The sequence below is a fragment of the Podarcis tiliguerta genome, assembly GCF_965153285.1.
Source record: "Podarcis tiliguerta genome assembly, chromosome: 7".
Taxonomy (NCBI): Eukaryota; Metazoa; Chordata; class Lepidosauria; order Squamata; family Lacertidae; genus Podarcis; species Podarcis tiliguerta.
This window is the reverse complement of record NC_139540.1, coordinates 13,398,649-13,420,790: the sequence shown is the minus strand read 5'-3', so window position 1 is coordinate 13,420,790 and position 22,142 is coordinate 13,398,649. Positions and strand designations below refer to the sequence as shown.

The 22,142-nt window shown below is 46.8% G+C and overlaps 1 protein-coding gene across 2 annotated transcripts in view; it reads right to left on the bottom strand.

Annotated features, from left to right (window-relative positions):
- The window catches only part of WASHC5 (WASH complex subunit 5), a 42,445-nt gene that overhangs the window by 1,060 nt on the left and 19,243 nt on the right, over positions 1 to 22,142 (bottom strand). Inside the window, exons 14-28 of one of the 2 annotated variants that reach the window (XR_014513741.1) lie at positions 21,506 to 21,581; positions 20,792 to 20,902; positions 20,503 to 20,643; positions 19,499 to 19,579; positions 17,219 to 17,320; positions 16,093 to 16,272; positions 14,561 to 14,685; positions 14,203 to 14,365; positions 12,790 to 12,892; positions 8,705 to 10,947; positions 7,743 to 8,333; positions 5,811 to 5,940; positions 4,874 to 4,970; positions 2,594 to 2,747; positions 858 to 945 (exon numbers count right to left, since the gene is read on the bottom strand). Coding sequence is in view for 1 of the 2 variants with exons in the window: in XM_083450418.1 (XP_083306544.1) it covers positions 858 to 945; positions 2,594 to 2,747; positions 4,874 to 4,970; positions 5,811 to 5,940; positions 7,743 to 7,846; positions 10,868 to 10,947; positions 12,790 to 12,892; positions 14,203 to 14,365; positions 14,561 to 14,685; positions 16,093 to 16,272; positions 17,219 to 17,320; positions 19,499 to 19,579; positions 20,503 to 20,643; positions 20,792 to 20,902; positions 21,506 to 21,581 (1,735 nt within the window). In the remaining variant the exon portion in view is untranslated. The remainder of the gene's footprint in view (positions 1 to 857; positions 946 to 2,593; positions 2,748 to 4,873; positions 4,971 to 5,810; positions 5,941 to 7,742; positions 8,334 to 8,704; positions 10,948 to 12,789; positions 12,893 to 14,202; positions 14,366 to 14,560; positions 14,686 to 16,092; positions 16,273 to 17,218; positions 17,321 to 19,498; positions 19,580 to 20,502; positions 20,644 to 20,791; positions 20,903 to 21,505; positions 21,582 to 22,142) is intronic. The other variant, XM_083450418.1, reaches the window with a different exon arrangement.

Here is a 22,142-nt window from a genome sequence, read left to right as displayed (position 1 = left end):
TAAAGGTAAAGGTACCCCTGCCCGTACGGGCCAGTCTTGACAGACTCTAGGGTTGTGCGCCCATCTCACTCAAAGAGGCCGGGGGCCAGCGCTGTCCGAAGACACTTCCGGGTCACGTGGCCAGCGTGACATCGCTGCTCTGGCGAGCCAGAGCCGCACACGGAAACGCCGTTTACCTTCCCGCTAGTAAGCGGTCCCTATTTATCTACTTGCACCCGAGAGTGCTTTCGAACTGCTAGGTTGGCAGGCGCTGGGACCGAACAGCGGGAGCGCACCCTGCCGCGGGGATTCGAACCGCCGACCTTACGATCGGCAAGCCCTAGGCGCTGAGGCTTTAACCCACAGCGCCACCCGCGTCCTTCTCAACTGGTTAAGGCCTACTCAATTCTCAGTGGACAATTCCACACAGAATTCAGGTTACTGGATGTGTGCTGTTGGGGCTCTGAACTCCCATATGCCCTAGTCCCCATGACCAATGGTCAGGGATGATGGGAGATGTAGTCCAGCAAAATCTGGAGGTCCAAAGATTCTCAATCCCTGATCTCCTGCCCTTCTACCCAATTTTTCCCACCTGCAGCTGGAGATGCCATCAAGCTTCTGGGAATGTCTACACACAAAGCAGATCAGATCAGAAGGATCTTTATTTGCATCAACCACTAGCCATAGCAATAAAGTACAATGTACTCAACCAAAGCACGTTCTCTGTGACCCATGTCTTAAAAGTCCAGCTTGCACCAAGGTCTGATCCAAAGCACAGAGGCAACCCAAAAGTCTGGATGTGCAGCAAAGAATTATTCCAGGGCTTTCTGTGTGCTTTCAGTCTCCAAGCTGAAAACTGAAACCTTTTATTTACTCACCCTTCGCGGCAACTTTGTATAACGAACATAATCTTCCAAGAAGAGCAGGGCACCTACGACATCGGCCGGCATTTCTGGGACCTTCTGGCTGTGGACAAGACACAAAACCGAAACCTTGATGGATCGTTCAGGAGCAACAGAGAGTATCATGAGGTAGTCACACTGTTGTGGGCAGGGCATAGCTATCCTCGTTTTATTTGTACGGTGCCTTTCTGTAGTTCAAACCATGCTTGAGGCAGCTCACTACAGCGAGAGACTTACACAACCCCACACAGAACAAAAGCAGTCGTGAAAAATAAAATGGGACACATCAAAAGGGACACAAACATATCGAGCCGTTTCCCCATAAATCGTTAAGATGGATCTAAAAATAAAGATGCAAAAAATGAATAGCAATAACAGTAATAACCTCTACCCCTCCCAACAAAAAATTCCCCAAAGAGTACCCCAGTCCATGAGTCTGTTCAGCAGCCTCAGCTTTTGTAGCTGGAGCCAATCCCTCCCAGGCCAGGTGGGAAATGTCCTGTTGTTTTACAAAACCTAAAACAAACTGAAGCATAGGCTTGTTGCGTAGCCCAAATGCCTATCTGGTCCAATATGCTGTTTCCCTACGGTGGTCAACAGGAAGCCCACAAGCGTAAGAACAGCCCTGCTGAATCAGGTCAGTGGCCCACCTAGTCCAGCATGCTCCGTGTTCCATGTGACAGCCCTTGAGATATTTGAAGATGGCTATCATATATCGTATCATACTTTGGCTGCCTCATGAGAAGATTCTCTGGAAAAGACCCTGATGTTGGGAAAGATGGAGGGCACAAGGAGAAGGGGACGACAGAGGGCGAGATGGTTGGACAGTGTTCTCGAAGCTACCAGCATGAGTTTGACCAAACTGCGGGAGGCAGTGGAAGACAGGAGTGCCTGGCGTGTTCTGGTCCATGGGGTATCTGGTGTGCATGCAGAAACCAGGCCCTGTGACCAGGACTGGGGCCTTCCTAAGTTGTTCTGGAGAGGCAAGGTGCAGCCTCACAGGTGAGGCCGATTGGTAACTCACAGCACCTGGTGGCAAGAGCTGGGAAGGGATATAAGGTCAGCATTTCCCTTCAGCTCTTTGCCACAGCAACACATTCCCTGCCTTGCTGCGTTTGGTTCCTTGACTCCTTGCTCCTCGGAACCTTGACTTGTGACTCCTTGCTTCTTGATCCTTGGACCCTTAGCTTCTTGACTCCAGGCTCTCTGACCTTCGGACTCCTGACTTCTGGACCCCTGTTCCTGCTCCCACCCTGCCATCTTGCCCCCGGCCCTGACGTCCCCTGCCGGGACTTTGATCGCCCGTGAACCAGACCGTGACATGGGGTCACGAAGAGTCGGATATGACTAAACAACATCTCCTCAGAGTCTCCTCTTTTCCAGGCTAAACATACCCAGTTCCTTCAACTGTTCTTCATCAGGCTTGGTTTCCAGACCCTTGATCATCTTGGTTGCCCTCCTCTGTGCTGTTCTGCTTAAACACTTGAAAGCCTATCCTCCTCAGCCTTTATCCTACACAACAGTCAGCCCTAATGAAATAAGGCAACTTACAGAAATGCTACAGGACAGCCATCGTGGTTGGTGCCTTCCAGCTGTCTTTGTCTACAATTCCTATCTACCAAGCATGGCTAAGGGTCAGGGATGATGGGAGTTGTAGTCCAAATGCTGGGAGAGAACCACATTGGTTGGCCCTAGCTAAGCAGCAGGAGTACCTTGTGCACTGCTCCATCATTGACCGAACGAACTGGCCAATCAGGGCCAGAAACTGCTCTGTGTACCGCGAGTGAAACTGCTTCAGCAGAGTGAGCAAGCCCAGCACCAGAGGCGGCCAGTCAATAGGATCTGCCGGCTTCCTGCACACCATCCCTGAAGGAAAACAAAGAAAGAGGAGACATTTCTTAAGGATGGTGCACCCGAAAAACAGCCACCTTGTGGAGGCTGCTCCAAATTCTTCTCTCTGTGGGTGCTCACCCCTTACGACTCAGGGGGAAGGAGGTATTCATTTCCTTGCTGTCAAAACCAACACAGAGGAAATCCCACTATCAGCTGGGCCAAAACGAATGGCTTGTTACTTGAAGACGGCCGTCGTGTGAAGTGATTTAAAGATGGCACCTACGTCGAACCATTTGCATCCTCTGGTCATCTTGAAAAGATGATCTATCTAGCAGGGCAGATAGCGGTAAGCCATAGAGCCATAGCAAAGTGCCTTCTGTTGCTTTCCCCACCATCAGTGAATTGCCCAGTACAGACCACAACTGCCCTGACGGTTGGGTCTGATGGCAGCTATAGACCACAACAGCCCAATTAAGATTTGATGGCAGGCGTTAAGAATTATATGAATATTAAGTGTTAATTTAACTTTCAATTTCCCAATTTAACACATTGTGTTATGATAAATTATAGACCAAATTGAAGAAGAGGGAAAGGATTTGTTGAACTAGATAATTTGAACTAGAATACAAAAAAGGGAGGTGCGAGGAAGTCGAGGAAATAAGCTAATGAAAGATTTGGATACAAAAATTTGGATGTGTGTTTTTGTTCTTTTTTCTTATGTTGTATTGCTGTATTGTTTGTTGAATTTATGTATTGTTTTTTGTTCTTTTTATAAGTATAAAATATTTAATAAATTTTATTTTAAAAAAAAAAAATTGATGGCAGGCGATAGAATTTTTAAGAAGAGATCCAAAGAGGAGGGTGCCCTCCCAATGTTCTGAGATACAAGATAAAACAAGCAAGATGTGGGAGCAAGGTCAGCATTGAAACGCAGAGCGCTTACTTCATAGCAGGAAAGTAGCTTTTGTGGGAAAGGACTGCAGCGTGAGCACAGAGCAGAAGGTTCGATCAGAGGCATCAATTCAAAGTGTTGGTTCTCTAGGTCAGCCAGGATTGCTGAAGAAATCTCTAGGCCCAGTATACCTGAAGGAGTGTCTCCACCCCCATCATCCAGCCTGGACACTGAGGTCCAGTTCCATGGCCTTCTGGCAGTTCCCTCACTACAAGAAGGTGACCTGGAAACTACAACTACCTTTGAAGGTGACCCGGAAACTACAACTAATCCAGAATGTGGCAGCTAGACTGGTGATTGGGAGCGACCGCTGAGACCATTTAACACAGGTCCTGAGAGATCTGCATTGGCTCCCAGTACTTTTCCAAGCACAATTCAAAGTGTTGGTGCTGACCTTTAAAGCCCTAAACGGCCTCAGTCCTGTATACCTGAAGGAGCGTCTCCACCCCCATTGTTCTGCCCGGACACTGAGGTCCAGCTCCGAGGGCCTTCTGGCGGTTTCCTCACTGCGAGAAGCAAAGCTACAGGGAACCAGGCAGAGGGCCTTCTTGGTAGTGGCACCAGCCCTGTGGAACGCCCTATCAGATGTCAATGAAATAAACAACTACCTGACTTTTAGAAGACATCTGAAGGCAACCCTGTATAGGGATGTTTTCAATATGCAATGTTCCACTGCGTTTTTATATATTCTGTTGGGAGCCACCCAGAGTAGCTGGAGCAACCCAGTCAGATGTGTGGGATACAAGAAGCAAATCATTATTATTATCTGTGTGTGTGTGTGTGTGTGTGAAAGATTTCTTCCTGAAAGCCTCTGTCAAAAAGTGTAAGCAAAACAGATCTAGATGCTCCAATAGCCTGACTCGATAAGAGGCAGCTTCTTGGGTTTTCGCCCTTCCTTTTTTAATTAAGGGTGCCCTAAAATAAATCAGTAAGTGTATCTTTTAAAAATGCGGATCAATTAAAGCTGCGAAACAACCGTTCAGATGCCCTCGCAACCTTTCCAAAGGTGCCCTAAGAAGAAAATTACACAGCTCAAAGCAAGCAGGTTCATTTACAGGTGGACATAATGAACAACAAAGGGAATTCCGTTATACTTGCAAGCTTGCCTAAGTTAAAATGAAAGTTCTTTGTGAGTTGTCCACGCTTACAGTCTTAGCTCATGAACAAACAAGGGGGTGAGCAGAGGGAAAAAAGAGTTATACTATACCTAAGTTTTTACTGTACTGAAGTTTCGGCAACTGGGAAATCAGAAACAGAAAGTTCACGATGGGAAAATACGGCAATCGTTTTGTAGTTATGTAGATCTAGAAAGGAAATAAAAAAAAAAGATGGGAGGAAGGGGAAGACATTAATATTATCTATTTTATTAGGGTTTTTGTATTACCGACCCTACAGTTTAAAGAAGCCACGACTCTTTGAAGTGGTATCAATGTGCTCTAAGTGCATGGTGTATATGCGGCCATAAACTCACAAAATTCAGAAATATGATTTTTTTTTTTAATGCACTGCAACTAACAGTTAACAGCACTCACATTCTAAACGCCAGGCATGTTAAGTTCCATTTCATGTTAAGTTCCATACTCATGTTAGAATATTTACAACTAGCAAACCTGACGGGAAGAGTTAGAGGAGTACTGAACCAGAAAATATTGGAGAATGGAGAATATTTAAGGATTATATAAGATCATATTGTACCAACCACACCATATTAGCAAAACTTGAGTGATACTTGTAAACACAACAAATGCCGTTTGTGGAGTAGACAAGGACAATATTAAAGAATATAAAACTGCGAAAAAATCAATGGCAGTATATACAGTACAATGATTGGAAGACTCGTTTTGTCAGAAGTCTTTTTTTATTTAAGTGCTTATTTAAGTATTAATTAGGAAGATTAAGTATTTTTTTATGCACATAAATCTGTTTTTTCTTCTTTCTGTATTTTCTTCTTAATTAATCGTTTTTTCTTTAATATTTTTTGTAGTATGAGATTGTAAATTCTTTGTGTGTAATTTAAATGAATAAAGATTATCATTTATTTGTTTAAAAAATGTTCCATTTAGACTACATAAACAATGAGACCCCCACTCTGAACGCTGGACGTGAGAGGGAATGATTCTCTCATGAAAGACAAACCACATCACCTTGTTTAGCGGGGTGTGAATGCCGGCTGCCTCCAGGTAGGCTGTGATCTCATACAGAAGAGTGTTGTCTTCTTTAGGGTAAGGCAACGAGGGATCCTGGTAATGGGCCTCTATGTCAGCCAGGATTGCTCTAGAAGGGCAACAGGAGGAGAGAGCCGCTCTCAATAACCATCACTCACAAAGGCAAGCTGTGGAGGGGAGATCGCAGCCCCCACAAGCGTAGTACCCATTGTCTCAAAAACTCAAGTACAGTGGTGCCTCGCAAGACGAAAAGAATCCGTTCCGCGAGTCTCTTCGCGGTTTTTTTCGTCTTGCGAAGCAAGCCCATTAGCGGATTAGCGCTATTAGTGGTTTAGCGGCTATTAAAGGCTTAAGGGATTAGCGGATTAGCTGCTAAAAGGCTATTAGCGGCTATTAAAGGCTTAAGGGATTAGCGGATTAGCTGCTAAAAGGCTATTAGCGGCTTAGATCAGCTGATAAGCGGCTTAGATCAGCTGTTAAGCGGCTTAGGGGCTTGGGAAAAAGGGGGGGGGGGAAACCAGGAATCGCAAGACATTTTCGTCTTGCGAAGCAAGCCCATAGCAAATTCGTTTTGCGAAGCACCTCCAAAACGGAAAACCCTTTCGTCTAGCGGGTTTTCCGTCTTGCGAGGCATTCGTCTTGCGGGGCACCACTGTATCTAGTCCTCACTGCTTGAAAATGTGCAAACGAAGCCTCCTATAGTCTCACCAGCTTGGGTGGGGGCGGCAAAACAGCAGGGAAACAAGAGTCAGCCAAGGAGAGGATTTCACTGACAACACAAATGCTATTTTGAACACCCACCCACCCAAGAACAGACAGAGAAGCAGTTACGCCAAATATGTGAAACCTCAAATTACTTTCCATAAACAGGTGAGGTCTTCTTTTTGGATCATTTAAGGTTATATTTTTAACCATGTTTGTGAAAAAGACTTTTTTCTGGTTTGCAATTAAAAATGGGAACCTCTGAAGCAGAATGTTCTCTTTCAATAGGGATGCCTTTCCCACAATGCCCAGCCTTACGGTTTAGAGCATTTTTTGTTCTTCAATGGATTTTAACCGAATTTTATATGGGGAAAGAGTGAGCAGCCCAATATATTTTGCTGCCTCAAATTAGCCTTTCCCCCACCCCACCCAGCTAGGACCAGCACTTTAAAAACTCTTGTTTTTAATATTAGCCTTATTCCATCCTCCCCTCACTGTAAGCTGCCGTTGGATTGAAAGGTGGAGTATAAATCTTCAAAACAAGGAAGATATTCAATGATACTGAATATAGACCTTGCAAAAGGTTCTGGCTACAAAAATTGGGTGGGGATTGCATCTCACCCAGAATATATTGGGCTGACACCCTTTCCACGATTCACAGGATGTGGGATGCAAAGAAAACTTCAATGGGTTTTGGCAGTGGCGTAGCGTGGGTTGTCAGCACCCGGGGCAAGGCAAGTAATTTGCACCCCCTAACCCGGGGCAAGGCAAGTAATTTGCGCCCCCCCCCCGCTGCACTGTTCCTCCCCCAGATAGTCCCTCGCTCTCTCTCCGCACCACACGCCTGGCACCCTCCCCTCCACAGTGGGCGGCGACCCGGCGGCTCGGATCGGATTCGCACAGCCAGCACTGCAGTGAGAGAGAGTGAGTGAGCCAGGTAGGGGCAGAGAGCTGCAAGTGCGAGCGCCCCCCCCTGATGTTGTGCCCAGTGCGGCCGGCCCCCCCTGCACCCCCCACGCTACGCCACTGGGTTTTGGGTCTCCTATGAAACTGTGACCTGTGACCTAGTCCCCGCCCCCCCCCCCAGCCCTTGTTCCATCCCAAAATGCAGCACATTCTGAATGCAACCATTTTTGCTTGTAAAATGGAACTGGCCATTATCATACTGGCGACACCAGCCAGTGATCCTCAAGGAGCTTTGATTCTTACTCATTCAGGTTCTCCAATGCAGCTGCTAAATGCTTGGAGTCAAATCTGCAGGAATAGTTAAGTTCGTTGGCGATCTGCCGTCTCAGAATCTGCATCTGGCCAACCTGGGGAAGGAGGGAAAGAAAGAAAGAACTTAAGGAGCTCATCACAAGGAAGAAGTGAAAAACGAACTTCATTGCAGCAAGCATCTTGTCTTTCCAAAGTAGGGTTTACCAAGCACCAGTTAAAGGGGTGAGGTTATCAGGGATCAGCAAACTTTTTCAGCAGGGGGCCGGTCCACTGTCCCTCGGACTTTGTGGGGGGCCGGACTATATTTTGAAAAAAAAAATGGCCCACAATTCTTATTCCCCACAAATAAAACAGTTTTCATGTAAATACAAGAACAACATCAAACTACAGTAACTTGTCCAGCGGTATATTCTTATTAAGTTTCTTATGCAGGACACAGTACAGAAGCAATACATTTATTTATGCACCGTCAATTCAAATACCCTCTCCACAGATTCTTGTGTCGTAGGTGGAATACAAATATCTTGTGCCTCATTTGTAAAGATTTGAAGCCAAGCCTTTGAAGTGCCTTTAATTACCCTTCTATGGTGCATGGGACGCGGGTGGCGCTGTGGGTAAAAGCCTCAGCGCCTAGGGCTTGCCGATCGAAAGGTCAGCGGTTCGAATCCCCGCGGCGGGGTGCGCTCCCGTTGTTCGGTCCCAGCGCCTGCCAACCTAGCAGTTCGAAAGCACTCCCGGGTGCAAGTAGATAAATAGGGACCGCTTACTAGCAGGGAGGTAAACAGTGTTTCCGCGTGCGGCTCTGGCTCGCCAGAGCAGCGATGTCACGCTGGCCACGTGACCCGGAAGTGTCTCCGGACAGCGCTGGCCCCCGGCCTCTTGAGTGAGATGGGCGCACAACCCTAGAGTCTGTCAAGACTGGCCCGTACGGGCAGGGGTACCTTTACCTTTACCTATGGTGAGTAAGGCATTCCGACAGCCACATTCCAAATATTACCTGGCCAGATTCCAGTGGGGATTTCTATAGATTGTTTCCAGTATTGGGCTATTGCTAATCAGGCTGCTGATAACAGAAACAGCGCTAAGTCTCTGTATTTAAGGTTATTGTTTAGATTTGAGTCTAATGATAACAAGAGCTGAATTGGGTGGAAGAGACAGCGGCGTAATTTTGGAAGTAATGTGGAACACCTTTTCCCAAAAGGAGCTTAGCTACGTACAACTCCACCATGCATGAAGATAATAATAATATAATAACAATTTATTATTTATACCCCGCCCATCTGGCTGGGTTTCCCTAGCCACTCTGGGCAGCTCCCAACCGAATATTAAAAACACAGTACAGTATTAAACATTAAAATCCTCCCTAAACAGGGCTGCCTTCAGATGTTTTTTTAAAGTAAGATAGTTGCTTATTGCCTTGACATCTGATGGGAGGGCGTTCCACAGAGCGGGTGCCACTACTGAGAAGGCCCTCTGCCTGGTTCCCTGTAACCTCACTTCTCACAGTGAGGGAACCACCAGGAGGCCCTTGGAGCTGAATCTCAGTGTCTGGGTTGAATGATGGTGAGGCGTTCTCAAAGTAAAGGAAGGATTGAACTCTGATTAATAAGAATACACAGAATACACAGAGGCTTGAACCTGCAAGACTCTGGGAAGGGTGCGTATAATAATCTGGGTCTGTCCCCTCGGCCCAGGTCGTTTTATTCACAAAAGAACTTTTACAGGGTGTTCGTAAGAACCAATCAGATTTCTTCTGAGCATTTCAACAAGCCCCACATGAGGACAAAGTTAAACTACCAAACCTAATTAAGCACGCATATTTCTGGGGTAAACAAAACAGAACTACAAAGGAGTGCATCCAGCAACCCCGGAGATCATAAACAAGCAATATACATAAGAAGGATGGCAAGGAGATGGGCATCTTTATCACCTGCCTGTGAAACTATTTCCAGGCCCTAAGATCCTGAGATTAACATATTGGAAAAGCTACTTCAAAGAAGCTGCCCATTATTTTTCACAGCACAGGATGCATGATGCAGCACCTGGCTGTGTACGTGACTTGTCAAGCAAGAGAAATGGAACAGGGATGCAGAGGTGTGGATTGATCAAAAATAGTATCAAGATAGTTTAAGCCCAACGCAATGCTTTCACTGCTGACACAGATGGCTTACTCTCTATTTGTTATACCGTATTTTTCGCCCTATAGGACGCACTTTTCCCCCCTCCAAAAATGAAGGGGAAATGTGTGTGTGTCCTATGGGGCGAATGCAGGCTCCTTGGCTTCAGCGATAGCCACGTGAAGCCTCCGAAGCCTGCGCTCCGGCTCCGCGTGCGGCTCCTGTGGGCTTTTGTGGGAGGTGGGGGAATTCTGCCACCTCCCGCAAAAGCAGGGAGAAGGTCTTGGAGTAGCGCACAGGCTGCGTGCAGCCTGTCCGCTGCTCCCAGAGCTGCGGGGTGTGTGTGTGTGTCATATTTTTCCCTCGATTTCCCCCCCTGAAAACTAGGTGCGTTCTATGGGCCGGTGCACCCTATAGGGCGAAAAATACGGCAATTCCTCATAGCAATCCCACATGATCACTACATGATGGGGGTGGAGATGCTCTTTCAGGTATCTAGGACTGAGGCCGTTTAGGGGTTTAAAGGTCAGCACCAACACTTTGAATTGTGCTCGGAAAGGGAGCCAATGCAGGTCTCTCAGGACCGGTGTTATATGAGCCTCTCTCCCTGCAGCCTTTCCAGCAAGCCCCATTTTGGTCTTCTGCGGCAGCATCGCAGCCAGACAAGAGCAGGGCTGCTGGATTAAGCCAAAGGCTCATCTAACATAGCATCCTGCTTGCACAGAGGCCAGCCAGGTGCCCGTGGAAAGCCTGCAGACAGAGCACAACAACTGAGGGCCCTGTAGCTAGACACGTTCAGGGCGAATTTAGTTTTTGCAACAAACAAACAAACCCATGCAATTAGAAACAATCCTATAGATTAGGAGAAGGCGGAGGTGGGGAAGACTTTGAAGAGCTTGGGCGATGGCTGGTAAAATGGTGGGAGAATAAGTAGAGCGGTCAGAGAGGGAGAACATTGTGGTCTTACCCCACGTGTAATGAACATTATTACAAAAGTACCTTCATAATTGCATCAAGGTATGCAGGCCATATCCTCTGCGTTTTTGTGACTGCTGTGGAATACACCTTGACACAATTGGCTGCAATAAAGAAAACAGGGAGGGGGAAAAACACAAAGCCCTATCATTGGAATCCTCCGTGTTTTTATTAGGCTGCGTACAGTTTTCATAGGGACGCGGGTGGCGCTGTGGGTTAAACCACAGAGCCTAGGACTTGCCGATCAGAAGGTCGGCGGTTCAAATCCCCGCGACGGGGTGAGCTCCCATTGCTCAGTCCCTGCTCCTGCCAACCTAGCAGTTCGAAAGCACAAAAGTGCAAGTAGATAAATAGGTACCACTCCGGTGGGAAGGTAAACGGCTTTTCCGTGCGCTGCTCTGGTTCGCCAGAAGCGGCTTAGTCATGCTGGCCACATGACCCAGAAGCTGTATGCCGGTTCCCCCGGCCAATAAAGAGAGATGAGCGCCGCAACCCCAGAGTCGGCCACGACTGGACCTAACAGTCAGGGGTCCCTTTACCTTTTTACAGGTTCCATGCTACTCAGAATCCACCTTAAGGGTTGGCATTGCAAATTGTGTCCTCCCTTCCTACATGGAATCACACGGACCACGGTATCTGTAGCCTGGAAAACTGTGACGCTTACTCCCCTGCCCCTTTGTGAATCTCCCATCATTAACAGCAAGATAAATACATACAGTGGTACCTCCGCATAGTAATTAAGCCTTTTCCCTCCCGCTTCTGCCCTTGAACAGCTCGTTTGCATCCCCCCCCCTTTTATTTTAAGCCAGGCATAGGCAAACTCGGCCCTCCAGATGTTTTGGGACTACAACTCCCATCATCCCTAGCTAACAGGACCAGTTGTCAGGGATGATGGGAATTGTAGTTTCAAAACATCAGGAGGGCTGAGTTTGCTGAGTTAAGCCTTTCCCCTCCCGCTTCTGCCCTTGCCCCGCTCGTTTGAGCCCCCCCATCGTTAATTAAAGCCTTCCATTTCTACAGTGTTCTGAGGTGATATTTGGTGTTTTTGCTTTTTTTAAAAAAAATTTGTTTGTGTGACTTTTTCCATTTTTGTGATAGTGGCTTGTTTTTCGTTTTATGACTATCAGTGCAGGCAAGGAAAAAAAATATTTTTAATTTTTATCATCTACAATACTTTCTTATTTATCTTATAGTACAGAACATTGATTACTGCTTTCATTTTATGGATCAATGGTCTTATTAAATAGTAAAATCCATGTTAAATTGCTGTTTTAGGGGTTGTTTTACATCATCTGGAACGGATTAATCCATTTTTCATTATTTTCTATGGGAAAGCTCACCTTGGTTTAAGAACGCTTTGGTTTAAGAACGTACTTCCAGAACGGATTAAGTTCATAAACCGAGGTACCACTGTATATAGATAGGATACCACCCCCCGCAGTTTTATCTTCCAACTCCTGAATGCAGTGATTCCTAAACTGTGGCCCGCAAGCTTCATTCAGGAGGTCTGTGGAGTTTGCATTAAATATCCACACTGGCTTTTAGCAGTACTTTTGTTGCTTTTTTCCTTTCCTTTTGCATGTATTGCATTTTATTCTATTGCAGTTTGAGCTCCGCAGCATTCAATAAAATGTATACAATAAATTGTAATATGTAAGAAATGAAAGAAGAAATAAAGATACGGTTGAAAATTGTGCTGCATCTAGTGCAGCTCATTGCAATGGCTGCAACAGGAAGGAAAAAATATTTAGCAGACCAGCAGGAGCCTCCGCAGTTTCTCAGTGGTCTGTGGGGCAAAGAAGCCTGAAGGTGAGAGCCTAATCATTTTTGTCACCTACTTGCAGAAGAACGGCAGCCCACCTGCATACCTCCTGAAAACTTCTCAAGCGATTCATCATTTGAGAATCTGTTTTCTAGCCTGGAACTCTGGTGGAAAGGATTCTTACCCACAATTCCCTTCAAAGGGTTGACAGCGTTTGTGAGAGATTTCAAGGCGTCGTGTACACCTTTGTCACGTAGCACCGACTTCTGAAACATGCTGAGGAAATTCTAAAGCAAAACAAAAAGAACATTTAAGGCCACAGCTGGCGATCTCCTTCGGAGCAAGTCCGCCACTCAAGCGGGTGCATGAGAAAGCAATTCATATCAGCACCAGTCACAAATTTAAATAGTAGTAATAAGTTGCAAAGACGCAAACAAGTTCTGCCTTCCGTTTCTCAGAGCAGAGGCCCTAGAAAACTGAAGCCTCGGTCCTCCACTCTGCAAAATGGGGATAATAGTGACCTATTCTCCTAGCAGCGCTGGATTTAGGGTGCTGCAGGCAGTTCTCTCACACAGGGCGCTGAGCCGAGGGGGTGCAAAATTGAGAAGATCCATAACTGAAAAAGATCCCTTTGAGGGTGCCAAATTTAGGGCGCCATTTTACGTAAGATTACCCAAGGCCGTCCCTGCTCCTAGGTCTACTTCATGGGCAAATGAAACCAATGTTCCAGAAAGCACCTATAGCTTGAGGGCATGATCCGTCCTCTCCCACCATTGCAACTCTGGGCACCTGGTCTTTAGCTGGAAGGGGATTCAGATAGATAATTTATTACGGTCAAAGACCAGCTCACATAAAATAACACAATAAAAACAGCATTAGATAAAAGATAAAATATACAACCGGAGCAGATTGCAGCAATAGCTCGTGAATTAAAATTGAGATATATACCTACAACTGTACAACTGAGATTTGGGTTACTATAAAAAATTGACCCTGAGGTGCGGAGGCTTTGCACAGCCATCCCCAAGCTAGAACAGCGAGACAGAGCGCTGCGCAGCGCTCCGTCTCCCTGTTCTGGCTTTGGGCTTAGCTGCGCAGCCTGCATTCGCTCTATAGGACGCACACACATTTCCCCTTAATTTTTGGAGGGGAAAAGTGCGTCCTATAGAGCGAAAAACACGGTACACAGTATCCTTTGTTATAAGCACTGAATTGGAAGAATCAGGTTGAGAAAGCACTGGGAAATATCCCTGTCCCAAGATATATGACGTGCTGGGAGACAATATTATCCAACATGGACCTATGGCTTATAAAGCGATGGATTGTGAAATGGTCGTATTAAGTAAGAATTGTCAAGTCGTTTTTGCTATGCTAGGTGATGAACAACCTAACCACATCACATCATAGTAAGCAATCAAAGGGTGACTGAAGGCCCTTTTCTTGTTTTTGCTGATGGTAGCTAGCATGGCAAGGGAAAAGTGGGCAAATCCAAAAGGACAAGAGGGCACCTCTCTCCCCAAAACGCTGGAATTGCACCTCGCCCCCAGGCAGTGGTCTGCTTTTGCTCAACTCCTGGAGCACCCTACGTTTGGCTTACCTGCAGCTCTTTCACAATCATGAAGCAGAGAAGCCTGTCGAGACCATTCAGGCCAAAGGTGCCCAGGGTGTCCTGGATTTCGGAAAACAGGCGGCTGTTGGACACTTCCTGGTGCGTTCGTAGATCGTACCAGGTGTTCAGGGGGTCAATGTAGCAGGCGCTTCTGCAAGAGGCAAAGAGGATGGAGAGGCTTCCATGAAACTTCTATGCCTAAGTCCTTATCTTTCCCATGCGTCCTCCCCCTCCCCCACAACTCTGGTGGGCAAATGTTCAGCCCAAACTTTTCATAATACGTTTATGCAAACATCAGGCTGTCAGAAACCTGGACAACAATATGCAAGCTGCACATGACGCTCACTTTGGGTCTGTGATCCTCAGGATCTCTCGGCAGAGCCGGCCAATGAAGGTAGCGGACTCATCCACAGGTGCAAATGTTGGTATTGGGATATGTGTGGACTGATACATGCTTTGCCAGTCCTGGATCTGAAAGATATGCAGGTCGGAAGTAACTCTTTGATTACAACGAGGACGATAACTACAGCATTATTAGTGGGTACAGTATTTTACAAAATGGTTTTGCTTTGAGGTTCAAAACACCATGGCTTGTATCTAATGCATTCCATCAGTAGAAGGACTTTTGCTTGTGCAAAAGACTTCCCCCACCCTACCCCACACGCTTAGATTTGTTCTGGGGCTTCCCTCAACCCCACAGAGCAGATTTGGGGGGGAGGAGAGGAGAAAGGTGGTAGGTTCCATTTAGGAAATCATTGCACTGAAGGAACATATTAGCTGGATACCACCCCATGTTGCTATTACATCTGCCTTTGTGAAGCGATCGTTCTGTACAGCGGTACCTCAGGTTAAGAACTTAATTCGTTCCGGAGGTCCGTTCTTAACCTGAAACTGTTCTTAACCTGAAGCACCACTTTAGCTTATGGGGCCTCCTGCTGCTGCTGTGCCGCCGGAGCACAATTTCTGTTCTCATCCTGAAGCAAAGTTCTTAACCTGAGGTACTATTTCTGGGTTAGTGGAGTCTGTAACCTGAAGCGCCTGTAACCTGAAGCATCTGTAACCCGAGGCACCACTGTATTTTGGGTGCCCCTCAGCAAGATACGCTTAGTAGGCCTTCTTCATTCTGGATGAGGTGGAGCACCAGTCTTAAATCAGATTGCTGCCCTCTACTGGTGCCTAAAATCCATTCAGGAAGCATCAACAACAACAAAACAGCAAGTCATCTTCAGCTTCGCCTATCACTCTTCCCTCCTCTGCCCGATAGGTCTTGGACAATGGTTTGCTGCAGGTATCTGAAAACAGCAACTGGAACAACGCAGACTAACTGGGGAAGGGCTCTAGAGCATCTGCTTTTGCATGTAAAATGTCCCAAACAGGGCTGGGAAAGATCCCTGCCTCCGGGAAGGTACTTGCTTCCTAGTCAGTGGAGACCAGGGATCGGGAGCCTGTGACTCTCTGGATGCTGTTGGGACTACAAATCCCATCGTCTCTGATTACGGGCAACGCTGGCTGGAGCGGATGGGAGCTGGAGTCCAGCAACATCTGCAGGGCCACCGTTTCCCCATCCCTGGTGTAGACAACACTTAGCTGGTTGGGCGAGCAGAGTAAAGGAAGCTTCCTAGGTTCTTAAGCTAAGAGCCCGATTCTAAATCTTTCACTGATGCACAAGCAAACTGTCCTGGGCTGGCAACCAAGTGCACAGTGCAACCAATGCTTGGATTCCAACTCTATACCTTTCAGGGCCCTCCACCCCTTATCGCTAAATCTGCAAGTGGAGCTGATTGTAGGATCAAACACATTAAAAAAAGGGTCTGTGTGGAGTCAATATTTTCGAACCGCTCAGATGTTATGAAGCTCATCGCCAAGAATGACTTCTACCTTGGTCCTCAAGAAGTTATTGCACTCCTGTTCCACATTGTAATTGATAATCCGGGACACCTCTTCCTGCCAAATCTTCAAGCCGTAGATGTTGACATAATCCTGGATATACTCAAAAGAGCGGTGGAACCCATCCATTGTGGCTGCCATGTCTTTCAGCTTGGGCATGAGTTCACTGGGCTGCGGAAAGAGGGAAGAAAACAAAAATGACACCCAGCATTTATTTCTCTTAGAGTTCATCATTTTTATTTTTTTTTTTGTAATCAGCAAGCTTGGGACAGGAGAGAGAGAAGATTTAGACCCCTAAGTAACAAATACAATTTAAGTAAGCATTTCTGTAGTGCCTGTCACAGTGAACTATTTGTTGTTGTTGTTTAGTCATTTAGTCGTGTCCGACTCTTCGTGACCCCATGGACCAGAGCACGCCAGGCACTCCTGTCTTCCACTGCCTCCCGGAGTTTGGTCAAACTCATGCTGGTAGCTTTGAGAACACTGTCCAACCATCTCGTCCTCTGTCGTCCCCTTCTCCTTGTGTCCTCCATCTTTCCCAACATTAGGGTCTTTTCCAGAGAGTCTTCTCTTCTCATGAGGTGGCGAAAGTATTGGAGCCTCAGCTTCAGGATCTGTCCTTCCAGTGAGCACTCGGGGCTGATTTCCTTCAGAATGGATAGGTTTGATCTTCTTGCAGTCCATGGGACTCTCATAGCCTACACAAACTCTTGACACCCACGGTTTTCTTCTCTCCAAGCAAACCACAGGAGGAAGCTAGGTTTTTTCCTTGGATTTGTCTCTTAGGTAATTTGGAGAGAAACTCTCCAAATTGTGGTTTGCACACAGCACTAAGTCAGAGCTCTGGTTCGTGCATGGAGCAAAGGAGTCAAACGAGGGCAATCTGAGCTGCATACACGAGCACTCAGCTTGTTCACAGTAAACCGTGGTTCCTCTTGACCACATTTTGCCATGGCATGCAAACCAAACTTGAGAGCAGAGCCCAAATCTGAAAAGAAAATATAAGCAAGCAAAGGAAGGAAGGAAACCTGCATATAACCGTAATAGCAACTGGTCACAGCAAGTGGGTGTAGGGAAGGAAAGAAAAATGGGGGAAATTGAGGGATGTGTTTGACACCTTGGCTCTGGGGTTGAAGATAAGCCCTCTGTGCAGTGCTAGGGCCACTCGTTTCACCAACTCTTTCCTTATACCATCTTCTAGCAGCTGTTTGGGATCCACCTAAGGTGAGCAAAGAAAGAAAGAAGCCATTATGTACAAAAACCCTTCCTACGAATGTCAGTGCAAAACCTTGGAGCCGTGTGACAGGAGCAAGCCAGCAGTAATCACACACAGCAATTTGGAGTTAATTATGTATTAACAAAAACAGGGGAGTAAGGCCTAATGAGCACAGCAACTCACCTCTGGCAGGTCTGGCCCTGATGAAGCAGTTGCTGACACTTAAGTTCCCTGCCTCCTCACAGCCATCTTAAGTCCCCTCCTCTCCAGGGTTTCCCCCCCAAGCGATCTGAGACTGTGCCTGCGTGAAGCTAACTTCTCTTCTGCTCTTTTCATGCCTCTCCTGGTTCTGGGAGACCAGAGGAATTACCATATTTTTCGATCTATAAGACGCACCCCCCCTCCAAAAATTAAGGGGAAATGTGTGTGCATCTTAGGGAGCGAATGCAGGCTCCATGACTTCAGCGAAAGCAACGCAAAGCCTCTGAAGCGCAGTGGGAGTGCTTCCACTGCGCTCCGGAGGCTTCATGTTGCTTTCGCTGAAGCCTGGAGAGCGAGAGGGGTCGGTGCGCACAGATCCCTCTTGCTCTCCTGGCTTTGCTTTGCTGGAGAGGCACTCCGCAGCTTTCCCTCTCTGCACAGTGCCCCTTCAGCAAAGCGGGAGGAGAGATGGAAGGGGCTCTGTTTCTCCTACCGCTTCACTGAAGGGGTGCTGTGCAGAGAGGGAGAGAATTGTTTTTACTTGGTCTCCCCCTCTAAAACTAGAATCATAGAGTTGGAAGAGACCACAAGGGCCATCGAGTCCAACCCCCTGCCAAGCAGGAAACACCACCAGAGCACTCCTGACATATGGTTGTCAAGCCTCTGCTTAAAGACCTCCAAAGAAGGAGACTCCACCACACTCCTTGGCAGCAAATTCCACTGCCAAACAGCTCTTACTGTCAGGAAGTTCTTCCTAATGTTTAGGTGGAATCTTCTTTCTTGTAGTTTGGATCCATTGCTCCATGTCCGCTTCTCTGGAGCAGCAGAAAACAACCTTTCTCCCTCCTCTATGTGACATCCTTTTATATATTTGAACATGGCTATCATATCACCCCTTAACCTCCTCTTCTCCAGGCTAAACATGCCCAGCCCCCTTAGCCGTTCCTCGTAAGGCATCGTTTCCAGGCCTTTGACCATTTTGGTTGCCCTCCTCTGGGCACGTTCCAGTTTGTCAGTGTCCTTCTTGAACTGTGGTGCCCAGAACTGGACACAGTACTCCAGGTGAGGTCTGACCAGAGCAGAATACAGTGGCACCATTACTTCCCTTGATCTAGATGCTATACTCCTATTGATGCAACTAGGTGCATCCTATAGAGCGAAAAATACGGTAGTTGCAGCAGAAGAGGGAGACACCCATGCCTCTTCACCAGCTGGACTCATCTCTGTCTTTCGGCCTTCTACCTCTCCTACTTCAGCTTCTGCCTCCGATTCTGGACTTCTCTCTGCCAGAGACTCCCCCCACTCACTAAGCCCTGTTACCCCATCAGCCTCCAGATCCCTCCTCCTCCCAGTCTGAGCACAGCTGCTTCTCAGAAATGCTTCCATTGTTTGTTATAAGTGCTTGTCAGCTTTCCACGAGAAAATGTCTCAAGGCGACTTGTAAATCCATAATAGAGTGGTACTTCGGGTTAAGAACTTAATTCGTTCTGGAGGTCCGTTCTTAACCTGAAACTGTTCTTAACCTGAAGCACCACTTTAGCTAATGGGGCCTCCTGCTGCTGCCGGAGCACAATTTCTGTTCTCATCCTGAAGTAAAGTTCTTAACCCGAGGTACTATTTCTGGGTTAGCAGAGTCTGTAACCTGAAACGTCTGTAACCTGAAGTATCTGTAACCCGAGGTACCACTGTATACAACTTGGCAGTGGTTTACAACCAAATGCTCAGAAATATAGTTCCTAAAAGTGCTTGTCCTACAGGAACTATGGAAAGAGTGGGCCCTGGCATTGCAGCAAGCGGAAAAGCTTTAGCCTGGCACCTAAAAGCTGACAGTGATGGCACCAGGCATGCTTCCTTGGGGAGAGCATCCCATGGAAGCCACCACCAAAAAGGCCTATTCTTGCCTTGCCGCACTCTGCACCTGTCTTAGGGGACCCACAGCTTTCTAGTTTTCTCCAGCCTGATGGAATGCAAAACGATTACCTTGATGATTCCGACCAGTGTCGTTTTCATCATCAGAATGCCTTCTGTGAAGATCGAGATGGCGTGTGTAAGCTTAGCGACCTTTGGGGACAGGAGGAGGAGCCAGCAGTTAAAAAAGCAACAACTATAGTAGGGCAAATACGTTAAATAAAAACAAAACAGAACACAACACAACACAACACAACACAGCAGAGGGCCTTCTCGGTAGTGGTGCCCGCCCTGTGGAACGCCCTCCCATCAGATGTCAAGGAAATAAGCAACTATCTGGCTTTCAGAAGACATCTGAAGGCAGCCCTGTTTAGGGAAGTTTTTAACGTTTAATGCTTTATCGTGTTTTTACTATTTGGTTGGGAGCCCCACAGAGTGGCTGGGGAAACCCAGGCAGATGGGCGGGGTATAATAAATTATATGATGATGATGATGAAATTATTTGTGCCATTTACAGAATGCTTTTCTTAGTTCAAAGGTCCCAGGGCGATTTCACGAGACATCATCAAAAAGTATCGGTGGGCTGGGTTTAAGGGCTTCCTGCCTGGGGAGCTCATATAAGCTATGCTGAAAAACCTCCTTTACAGTGGTACCTCGGGTTAAGTACTTAATTCATTCCGGAGGTCCGTTCTTAACCTGAAACTGTTCTTAACCTGAAGCACCACTTTAGCTAATGAGGCCTCCTGCTGCTGCCAGAGCACAATTTCTGTTCTCATCCTGCAGCAAAGTTCTTAACCTGAAGCACTATTTCTGGGTTAGCGGAGTCTGTAACCTGAAGCGTATGTAACCTGAAGTGTATGTAACCCCAGGTACCACTGTATTTCATCTTTATTTCAGCAGTCACGGCACCAGTTGACTTATGTGGGAGGAGAAAGGAAAACTGAGTGGGAGTGGAACAGAACGGACAGAGCGGAGCCCTGAAGAGGGTAACTCCACGCTGCAACAATTTGTTGTGCCTCTTGTTCTTATCAACCCGGTTCCCCCAGCATCCCTGACCTCTTAAAGCCACGACGCACCTCGTATCGCGGCGCGAGCTGGGCATAATCCCGCAACTTGTCTTTGTCCAGGCGGGTGGGCACTTCGATGATGTCGTGAGTCTGCAGTTTTATAATCTTCAGGAGGGATGTGAACATGCTCTCAGGGATGATCTGCAAAACCTTTCTCCCCCCCCAGGCAAATCCCAGAAAGAACGGACACCGGTTTAGTAAAGGCTCTCTTTAGGTGTAAAACAAAAGCGAATATCCACACTCCCTTTCTTTAAAAAACAAACAACCCAAAAAACCAGGATTAGGAGGAAGTTGCTACCTTTCTCACGTAGGAAACCAATTCACCAGAATAATACTGAGATACGCTCAGAAGGTCGGGGCTGTTGGCTTGATTGATGCGAAGCAGAGGCATATCGAGAGCTGAAGCCAGCTAGAGGCAGAAGGAATAAGGGTTTAGGTTGCTATCCAGGGTGGATATAAATAAATGATAAAAAAAAACACACACACCAAAAAAATCAGATTTTTAAAAAATTTAAATGGGATTTCTTTGATTTAAATTGGATTTTTTAAAAATAAAATGCTTTGGGAGGAAAAACCTTTCTAAAGATAGTTCTCTAGTTGAGTTACATTATAGTCCAAAGCCTATTCATCAGTAAATAAGGATTTATTTGTTTTAAGTTTTTCATGTGTGCTAAAGCTCAAGATTATTCTAAACACATCAGGAATTTAATGTGAACCCTGTGTTTGGTCCAGCTGGGCTGGACTCGAACCCCAAACTGGAAGTGGAGAGAGCGGAAAGGGGGGGGGAGGCGGCTTCAAGAATCCCATGCTCAAAACCTCTCTGCAATTTCTGAAGTCTGCAGAATCATTTAAGGAAGCGCCACTTTGAGAGTTGAAAGATTACCAAGATCTGTTTGGCTCCGAGCTTGTGCAGAGGCGTTATAGGCAGGAAACACCCTTTTGGTTTCTGAAAAAGTAAATTAATAACGCCCGGCTGGTGCCAGTTTTTCTTAAAGCCCCCTTTCCTACTTACCTTTAAAAACGTGGCCCTGAGTTTCGTTACCATAGATGGGTTTGCCCTGATGCTTTCCTGCATTATAGATGTGAAACTGGGGGAAAAAAGGGAGGAGGGGAAATTAAGATCAGAAGTAGCACCTAAGTCATTCCTCTACGATCCTGTTCTCAGGGCAGTGCTACACACGGCCACACCACTCTGGCACTGTAGTTCAGGGCTATAGCTCAGTGGTATAGCGTGCATGTCGTGTGCAGAAAGCCAAACATTCAGGCCCTGCCTAAAACCATGCTTGCCACTGTAGAACAATGCTGACCTAGATGTACTAGGGCTCTGAGTCTGCAAAAGGCAGCTTCCTCTGTTCATATTTGAAATTGGAGCCTGCCTGGCACATGCCCCATTGCAAAATGTTCTCCCTTTTCCTGACAATTAGGTCCACAGACCATAAGGTTTCAAGGTCCACCTCTTCGCGGTTCAGGTAGCACGTGATAAGAAAGGCCTGCATCTTCCAAAATTGTGAAGAAAACCAGACAGAGCTAGGTGGACAAATAGCTTGACCTTCTAGGCAACTTCCTATGTTTTCTACATTTCTAAACGGGGGCATAGCCTGGGACATGTGGACAGGCTTCTCTTCAGTAAGGAATGGGGATATCTATAA